Source organism: Drosophila obscura, unplaced genomic scaffold (assembly GCF_018151105.1).
Source record: "Drosophila obscura isolate BZ-5 IFL unplaced genomic scaffold, ASM1815110v1 contig_14, whole genome shotgun sequence".
Taxonomy (NCBI): Eukaryota; Metazoa; Arthropoda; class Insecta; order Diptera; family Drosophilidae; genus Drosophila; species Drosophila obscura.
In genome coordinates this window covers 543901-552034 of record NW_024542724.1, presented here as the reverse complement: position 1 = coordinate 552034, position 8134 = coordinate 543901, and the positions used below count along the sequence as shown (strand labels likewise).

Below are 8134 nucleotides of genomic sequence, written 5' to 3'. Positions count from 1 at the left end.
ACACTGATGCTGGCGGTTGACATTCAAAGTGGGGAAGAGGAGGAAAAATGCAGAGTTGATATATTAATGCATTTACTTGGCTTATTATTATGCAATTTTGTTGTTTTGTGGATACAGATACATACTTAATTTCTAATTCCACTGCAGTGTGTGTAGCAACCATTGACAGCTAGAAATCCAACGAGGCGGAGGCATTGGAATTGATCAACACGTTGGACCCGCACTTGGGCGAGGCAATAATATCATCAGCAGCCATCGCTGACTGTGAATTAGCAGGGGACTCCTGCAGCTCTGGCGGCAGATGGAACCGCTCGATAACGAACTTCTTGCGGCGCAATTTAAAGGCCAGATCCGTGGTCTCCGGCATATGCACGGCAAGGGTGTTCAATGCCGACATCTTGTGCAGATGCAGCAGGCCGCTGTATTCCTTAAAGGCGGGGTGCGTCTCCCGCTCGGAGCCGGCAAACGACTCCAGTTCGATGGCGTAGTCAACCAGTTGACGGATCTTGGGCACTAGACTGGCATCGTACTTGGCAATCAGATGCATGGGCATCGTGATAAGGCAAACCGAGTTGCAGTTGCGCACGCTGGCCATGAGCAGAGTCAGAAACTTGAGCATATCCTCGCCAAAGTTGTCGTCGTACCACAACGGTGAGCCCAGCGAGGTGAGGCACACGCGGCACAGATGCTTCTTGGTGCCGGTGATGAAGCTCTCGTCGCGCAGCTGCTGCTGAATATCGTTGAGCAGGCCGCCATAGCGGGTATTATGGAAGACATTGTGGGGCCAAACGGCTGGCTGGCTTCCCGTTTTCGTGCTGCTGGTGACGGTTGTGGTGTTGTTGGCAGTGCTATCGACGGTAGCTGCGGCGTTATTGTCCAAGGGTTTAATATCAGCATCGGCTACGGGCTCGACATTGGCTTCGGGTTCGGTCTCGACAGCCGCCGACTCCTCGCCCATAGCCTCGGCCATGGGCTGCTGCTCCATGGAGATGGAGGGAGAGCTGCTCTTGGATAGTTCTCCATCGCCAATCCAGTTGTCTTTGTGGCTGTCATCCCAAATTACGGTGTTGGCATAGTACAGCATTCGCGAATCCATCTGCTCCATCAGATTGAAATGATGCCCGATCTTGGCCGTGGCATGCTCCGAGTTCACCAACGGCAAATCATTGTAGCGCCAGGCAATCCTCAGTCCGTTCTCGCCTGTCTCGCCCGCTTGCCCACTGGCGATCTGCTCCTCGCGCTGCTCCACCTCGGTCAGGGGACGGGGCAGACGACGCAACATTTCGGCGGGGATGTCGTCCAGACTGCCGAGAAATATTTCCTGCTTGGAGAGCACACCCTCCGCCAGGAAGTACTTGGCCAGCACCTTGGCATGGGTCATGAAGCGATCCTCCTCAATCAGGCAGATGGAGCCCACGGGCAGGCCGCCGCCGATTACCACGTCAAGATACGGATTACCGCTCGATGTTATTATCTGGGCGGTGTGGGGGCTGGTGCGAGTGCCCGGGATGGGCTTTTGCACAGTGCGTTTGCGAAAGCTGGTCATCTTTTCTTTTGTACAATTAGAATTAACCTTCTTTTTTAGCTTCTCCTATTCGTATAAACTTGTGCAGCCAGTTGGGGTACTAATAATATCGATAGGCCGCCCAGCTGTTTGTTTTGTAACCGGATGCATTTGAGATGACACTATCGGAATAGGGGTACTATTGGGAGCAGAGGTACTATTGCGCAGAGATCTTCTTCTTCCTTTTTGCGGAAGAAGAAACTTTTGAAACTTTTTATGTAAACAATGCAATAAAAAGGACTTCTGAAAACTTGCCGATCTTGTAGAAAATTTATGCATCTATCGGATGAAAATTATTTGTTTAGGGATGAGAGGTCCAACTAGCTAGTAATATTAAACGGAATATCAAAATCGAGGAATATCAACAGCCAATACAAACATATCAAAAGCGCAACGACTGTAGCTCGATACTATCATGTTAGTCTCAAAACCATCGATAGTAGAGGGAAATATCGAATTGGAAATTATAAATAAATTGGAATATATAAATATAGGAAAAATAAAGGAAAACAATTGCCAAATCTTTAACCCTGCCATGGCCACGCACTCTGAGGTGGCGTCGCCGCAGATGACGGAGCAGTTGGACAACGAAGAAGTGCGGGAAATACTGAAAAACACCACCGATCTGCGCCAGTACTCGCGTCAGATTGAAAAGGAATTCAAAGAAGTGGAGAATAAATCCATCGAGGGTATACATATTGGATTAAATTCCAAAGTTACAGACAAACTTTAATGATTTCTTTCAACATTTAGATTACATTGCCGAGTCCCAAAACATTGCGAATCTGCACAATCAAATCAACGACTGCGACGATGTGCTGGGACGTATGGAGAACATGCTAATGAGCTTCCAGAGCGTGCTGAACAACATTAGCACCGAAATCACCCAGTTGCAACGGAAGTCCGTGTCCATGTCGCTGCAGTTGACCAACCGACAGTCGGTGAAGGCGCAGCTCTCGCAATTCATTGAGGACATGGCCGTGTCCGAGGAGATGATCAACATCATCATGGAGACGCCAGTAACGGAGCGTGATTTCAGCAGCCAACTGAATGTGCTCAATCACAAGCTGTCGCTGGTGAAGGAACTCAGCTTCAAGGAGTCCAAGTCCACCAGCGATGTGAGCGATGTCCTGCACAAGCTGCGTCTCCGGGCCATGACAAAGATACGCAGCTATCTGCTGGAGCAAATATACAAGTTCCGCAAGCCCATGACCAACTATCAGATACCACAGAATGCGATGCTTAAGCACAAGTTCTTTTTCGAATTCATTCTGTCCAATGAGCGGCATGTGGCCCAGGAGATATGCAGCGAGTACATCGATACCATGGGCAAGATTTACTATAGTTATTTTAAGGTAGGCATCCATATCATGCAAGAGATTGTCTCCCACAAACCTAATCCTAATTGCCTTTGCAGAGTTATTCCACCCGTTTGACGAGTCTCAAATTCGAGGAATCCTGCACTAAGGATGATCTGATGGGCATTGAGGACAATGCCTCCAAGGGTTTGTTCTCCAAGACCACCAGTCTGAAGCACAAGAGCACCATCTTCACCATTGGCAAGCGCGGCGACATACTTAACCAGCAGCTGGAGGCGCCCATAATTGTACCCCATGCCCAGCTAAAGAATCGCGTGAGATTGTCAAATGTTCCCAGACTGGTCCTTTGAAATTAAAGATGATTTTTATTTCTTCCAGTACACAGCAGAGGCGCTGTTCCGCTCCGAGCAATATGCGCTGGTGGACAATGCCTGTCGGGAATATCTGTTTGTCACCGAGTTCTTTATGGTGCGTGGCAGCCAAGCACAGGATTTGTTCAACCAGATTATGGGCAAAACCTTAACGCTGATGATTGTAAGTAACATCTGCTATGGGTCCAAAGGAATTAATGTTTATTTTGGGACTGCATAGAAAAACCTGGACACCTCTATACACGATTGCTATGACACCATAGCCATGTTCCTGTGCATCCATTTGATATTCCGCTATCAGCTGATGTGCCACAAGCGCTGTGTGCCTGCCCTCGATAAGTGAGTTTTATCTTTTGGGGGCATATCTAGAAACCGATTTAATCAGCGCTTGTTAACAGATATTGGGATTCGCTGCAATCGGTTATTTGGCCACGATTAGAGCATGTTTTTCGCCTAAACATACAGAGCATCCATGACTGTGATCCCACCAAATTCAACAAGGAGTTGGGACCGCACTATGTATGCCCTCCTATCCGATTGATGCCTATGCCATATCACAATAGCCTTTTCCTTGCAGATAACCCGTCGCTATGCAGAGTTTAGTGCCGCCATTGTGGGCATCTCGGAGCATTTTCCCAACGAGCTGGTCAGCCGTCTGCTCTTGGAGCTGCAGAGTGAGGTGGAGTGCTTCATTTTGCGCATGGCTGCCATATTTCCCACACGCAAGGATCAGCTCATTTATCTCATTAACAACTATGACCTGGTCCTGGGCGTGCTGATGGAGCACACTCGCGACAACTCCAAGGAGGCGGAGGCCTTCCGCGAGCAACTGAACGCCCGCAGCAACGAGTATGTGGAGGAAATACTGGCCCCACACTTCGGAGGCCTCATACAGTTCGTCAAGGAGTGCGAGCACTTCTTTGAGAAGGAGCAGATGGATGAGCTGCGCAAGCAGGAGCGCCGCAGCCTTGCTCTGGTGGCCAGCTTCTCGGCCAACTGGAAGAAATCGCTGGAGGAACTTAACCGCGAAGTACTTTTGTCATTCCCCTCGCTGCTGACAGGATCACAGCTGCTGCAGCTGGCTCTGGCCAGCCTAGTGCAATACTATCATCGCTTCCACAAGCTGCTCACGCCCAATGCGCGCGCCCAGTTGACCAACATCCATGTGGTAATGGTGGAGATAAAAAAGTACAAGAGTAATTACTGAGAGAGAGGAGGGAGGAGCCTTTAATCAGTGTTATCTGTATGTGTGTGTATGCTGAATAAAGCTATAAAATATTTAAGTAAAAACTCCTGCTTAATCCTCGTCTTCGAACATCATCTCGACGAGATCTTTGTTGGAGCAGCGCTCGCCATCAAGGCGCTGCGGTTGCTTCCAGCGCAGCAGCGTGGGCAAGAAAATCAAATGTGTATTGGGATCCTTGCGGAAGGGACAGTTCAAATCCTTCCAGCTAAACGACAAAGAACTCGAATTAGTTTATTCTTGACGCTGGGTAGAGATAAGGCAACTCTTAATTGCCGATTAGCCCGCATTGAAAGCGACCAGCGATAGCCCGGTAATTGCTTTTATCATGAATATTCTGGGCTATGCTATGTATTTCATCACATTATATACTTACTAGGCGCGCTCTCCCACATCCACATGCACAAAGTGCGAATTGTCGGGGGCCTTCTTCAAAGCATCGTGTATCACCGGCTCAGCTGCAATAAAAAGTTGCGTCGTTTGGGAATGAATAAAGTAATTGAGTAGTCGGCGGTAAACCACAAAGGGGCCGGGCTGTGCCACTAACCATACAGTATGGTTAGTGGCTGTGACTCACCCTTGACACAGTATGGGCACCAGCTTTCGCCGTTCTCATCCTTGCCGCCGCTGAACAACACATGCACCGCATTGTTGCCGGTTTCCAGCTCCTCCATCTTCTTGGCGAACTCCTCCCAGCCCTTTACGTTGTGTGTGACGACCATAATTTTACTGGTATTTGCTTTGCTAACACCGACCGCGTATGAGCGTCTGATTAGGCGACCAAAAAACAACTTTGTGAGCGACGTGATGGAGCACTTTTAACTGGCTTTCGGATGAAATTTTCTTGTTTTATTTGTTTTTATTGTAGTGCGATAGGCCGATGACAATTTCTAGAGATGTGAGTGGCTGCTAAGTTTTCAATATTTTTGTATAATCTTCATGGCCTTGCTATCGATGTATCGATAATAATAACAGCTGTTTTCAATTATTAATTCTTATAAAACTGCTATTATTTACTCTCTTGGCCATTGATTTTGGTTTAAACAATGTCACGATTAGCTTTATTGCGCAATTTAGTCTTCCATAGGCAGAAACTGCTGCCCAAAGCAGTGGCGCGTCTGCAATGTGCGGCATCGTTGCATATGACCCGCTGCCTGAAGCAGGAAGCGACGCCCGGTTTGTATTTGATTAAATGCAGTTATCTTTACGTTAATCAATCCCTTATTAATGCATTCAGGCAGTGGTGGAGGCGCTCTACAGCAGTCCAAGGGTGGCACCGATGTGTCCACGGATGTGAGGCCCATTGGCGAGAAGATCAAGGAGAACACCAAAACGGCCAGCTATACGGCGATAATTTTGGCAGGTCTGGGTGTGACCGGCATCATGTTTTACGCCATTTTCCGCGAGCTCTTCTCCAGTGAAAGCCCCAACAACATCTATGCCGATGCCCTGAAACGTGTGGTTGATGATCACCGGGTGCAGGATGCCATTGGAGCACCCATCAAAGGCTTTGGCGAGACATCGCGTCGCGGACGTCGCCAGCATGTGGCGCACTCCAGCTACGAGCGACAGGGAAAGCCACATATGAGGATGCAGTTTTATGTTCAGGGCGTTAGGAACAAGGCCACCGTGCAGCTGGAATCGAGAAGGGTAGGAGGAATCCATTTATTACTTTTCATTTATATATATGACAATCCATCCGGTTTTTCACAGTCTTGTACAGGTAAACTGGAGTATCGCTATCTGTTTGTGCAATTGGATCATTATCCCCGTACCACCATTGTGCTGGAAGACAATCGCGCCCTTGATTCTATACCCGAGCCAGAGACTGCCCATGCCACATCTTCTTCGTTTGGAAGCCTGGCCCTTTTGTCCAATAGTCAGGACAAATAGGGGATTTATTATTCGGTTCTGTTAACACTTCTGCACTGCACTTAAATTCTCTGTATAGTTGTTATATTTATTATTTGACTGACAATGAAAATCCCGTTGGAAAAATCCAGTTGTAGCCCTCACTCGCCAATCGAGAAGTTGTCCATTTCCAGAATGGCGCCCGACTCGTGTCAGTAGAGCTTCTTCCACGGTATGATCTCCCAGGAACGAATGATGTGGCGTCCAAAGAGGAAGTCCTTCAGCTTGTTCATGATGTAAAAGGAGATGCCAAAGAATGAGGCAAAGTATAGCCAGAACTGTCCGAGGCGCTCCCAAATGCTCAGATGATAGCGAGCCGGCACCTGCAGCACATCCAGCTCCAGCTCGATGCTCAGGCCAGGCTCCAGGCGCGGCGATGTTGGCCGGTAGTAGGTCTCCTGAATGGACAACTGGAAGTAGGCAGGATTGGCTTTAACCTGGGCCATCAGCGATTCCATCTTGTACTGCGAAATGTCCGCATGGCTGGCGTTCGTCTGCACATGGACGGGACGAAAGTTGGTCTTGATGTTGCGTCCCGGGAAGGGGCAGGTGAACTCCACGTACTGTTTTAGCTGCAGCTCACCCTTGAGTTGGATGCGACCGTTTCGAAAGCGTCCCGACAGCGGCAACTGGAGCTGATGCGACAGCAACGAGGGCGGCGACAGATCGCACTTGTGCTGCAGATGGGCGTCGAAGAAGAGCAGCAAATCAAAGTGCATCAGGCGTGCGGGAACCTGTTGTAGTTCCAGCTGGAAGTGTGCCCGATCTGTGACCGTATCATAATCCACATCCTCTGTCCAGTACCTGCTGGCTGAACAGCTATTGGTGTATTGCCTCATTTGAGCATTGAAATAGCTGAAGCTGCTGCACGCGACCAACGATTCTGCCTCGCCATCCTCTCCGGGCTCTGTGCTGCCCACGAATATATACTGGTAGTTGTACGCCACATTGGGCTGCTCGTACAGCACCCGGGACTCGGATATGCCCGAGTAAGGGCTGAGCAGCGAGACCAAGAGAACAGGAAGCATCACCGACAGCGCGATGAAGGCCAGGACGAACAGTGAGGCGCAAGAGCATAGCGAATTTTTGTACACGATCGCTGTGTTCGTCGTATGAAGCGGAATGAATCTCATTTTGGATGATACAACTTTGCACCCAATCCGGATTTCGCTCACTTCACTTGCTGTCCACTTTGACACTTGTCATTCGGTTGGTTTTTTGTGTGTGTCGTTTCGTTGCCTTGCTGCCTGGCAACCAACGTAGTAGGCCTTTAAACGGGGCGCCACACGGTGGTTATATCCCTTTGGCGGCTTGGCCAATGTACGTTCTATTGATTCCTACTTCAAGTAAAATCCGTTGTGTACATGACATTTTACATGCCATTTGTGTAAACTTTTTGGTTGCTTTTGCAAATACTTCCAACTACGGATAATAATAACATTCTGTATATTGATAAATAAGCGTTAAGTGTGCGCATTCATGCTTTATTTTAATTATGCTCTTCTGGTTTTTCCCTAAAGGATAACCGAATGAAATGTACCTTTTCGTTTCTGCATGTCTAAAATATGTATACTTTACATTTACATGTCCTGCAGTGCTGAAAAATGGTCTAAAAATATTTTAAAAATTTCTAATTGGAATAACGGTCTAAAAACGGTAATAACGGTCGAAAAAACCATTATTTACATTTATATGTCCTACAGTGATTAAATATGGTCTATACTAG

The 8134-nt window shown here is 48.1% G+C and overlaps 5 protein-coding genes across 5 annotated transcripts; 2 read left to right on the top strand and 3 right to left on the bottom strand.

Moving 5' to 3' along the window:
* Positions 1–55: 55 nt before the first annotated feature.
* Positions 56–1637, bottom strand: LOC111075502 (putative elongator complex protein 4). The gene has a single exon (XM_022368820.2). It carries the CDS (start codon positions 1544–1546, stop codon positions 170–172), a length of 1377 nt encoding a protein of 458 aa, XP_022224512.2. The 5' UTR covers positions 1547–1637; the 3' UTR covers positions 56–169.
* Positions 1638–2008: 371 nt separating this feature from the next.
* LOC111075480 (vacuolar protein sorting-associated protein 52 homolog) lies at positions 2009–4524 on the top strand. The gene is made up of 7 exons (XM_022368797.2): positions 2009–2253; positions 2318–2919; positions 2982–3197; positions 3262–3417; positions 3475–3593; positions 3653–3773; positions 3832–4524. The coding sequence occupies exons 1-7, from the start codon at positions 2100–2102 to the stop codon at positions 4459–4461; spliced, it is 1998 nt and encodes a 665-aa protein (XP_022224489.2). The 5' UTR covers positions 2009–2099; the 3' UTR covers positions 4462–4524.
* LOC111075483 (thioredoxin domain-containing protein 17) lies at positions 4466–5372 on the bottom strand. Its single transcript, XM_022368801.2, has 3 exons — positions 5075–5372; positions 4874–4955; positions 4466–4705 (listed from the first exon to the last, which is right to left on the bottom strand). The coding sequence occupies exons 1-3, from the start codon at positions 5217–5219 to the stop codon at positions 4552–4554; spliced, it is 381 nt and encodes a 126-aa protein (XP_022224493.1). The 5' UTR covers positions 5220–5372; the 3' UTR covers positions 4466–4551.
* A 96-nt stretch (positions 5373–5468) lies between these two features.
* Positions 5469–6495, top strand: LOC111075482 (mitochondrial import inner membrane translocase subunit Tim21). Its single transcript, XM_022368800.2, has 3 exons — positions 5469–5673; positions 5735–6147; positions 6211–6495. Exons 1-3 carry the CDS (start codon positions 5544–5546, stop codon positions 6388–6390), a joined length of 723 nt encoding a protein of 240 aa, XP_022224492.1. The 5' UTR covers positions 5469–5543; the 3' UTR covers positions 6391–6495.
* On the bottom strand, positions 6180–7697 carry LOC111075481 (transmembrane protein 231). The gene has a single exon (XM_022368798.2). The coding sequence runs from the start codon at positions 7539–7541 to the stop codon at positions 6561–6563; it is 981 nt and encodes a 326-aa protein (XP_022224490.2). The 5' UTR covers positions 7542–7697; the 3' UTR covers positions 6180–6560.
* Positions 7698–8134: the final 437 nt, after the last annotated feature.

Bases quoted from the DNA above. Each gene is read 5' to 3' on its own strand.
- LOC111075480 (XM_022368797.2), top strand. From the start codon at position 2,100: ATGGCCACGCACTCTGAGGTGGCGTCGCCGCAGATGACGGAGCAGTTG. The intron at 3,418-3,474 runs GTAAGTAACATC...GGGACTGCATAG, and splicing joins AAACCTTAACGCTGATGATT to AAAAACCTGGACACCTCTAT. The intron at 3,594-3,652 runs GTGAGTTTTATC...GCTTGTTAACAG, and splicing joins TGTGTGCCTGCCCTCGATAA to ATATTGGGATTCGCTGCAAT.
- LOC111075482 (XM_022368800.2), top strand. From the start codon at position 5,544: ATGTCACGATTAGCTTTATTGCGCAATTTAGTCTTCCATAGGCAGAAA. The intron at 5,674-5,734 runs GTTTGTATTTGA...TAATGCATTCAG, and splicing joins GAAGCAGGAAGCGACGCCCG to GCAGTGGTGGAGGCGCTCTA. The intron at 6,148-6,210 runs GTAGGAGGAATC...GGTTTTTCACAG, and splicing joins TGCAGCTGGAATCGAGAAGG to TCTTGTACAGGTAAACTGGA.
- LOC111075483 (XM_022368801.2), bottom strand. From the start codon at position 5,219: ATGGTCGTCACACACAACGTAAAGGGCTGGGAGGAGTTCGCCAAGAAG. The intron at 4,956-5,074 runs GTGAGTCACAGC...TTTTTATTGCAG, and splicing joins GTGCCCATACTGTGTCAAGG to CTGAGCCGGTGATACACGAT. The intron at 4,706-4,873 runs GTAAGTATATAA...TTTGTCGTTTAG, and splicing joins GATGTGGGAGAGCGCGCCTA to CTGGAAGGATTTGAACTGTC.
- LOC111075481 (XM_022368798.2), bottom strand. From the start codon at position 7,541: ATGAGATTCATTCCGCTTCATACGACGAACACAGCGATCGTGTACAAA.
- LOC111075502 (XM_022368820.2), bottom strand. From the start codon at position 1,546: ATGACCAGCTTTCGCAAACGCACTGTGCAAAAGCCCATCCCGGGCACT.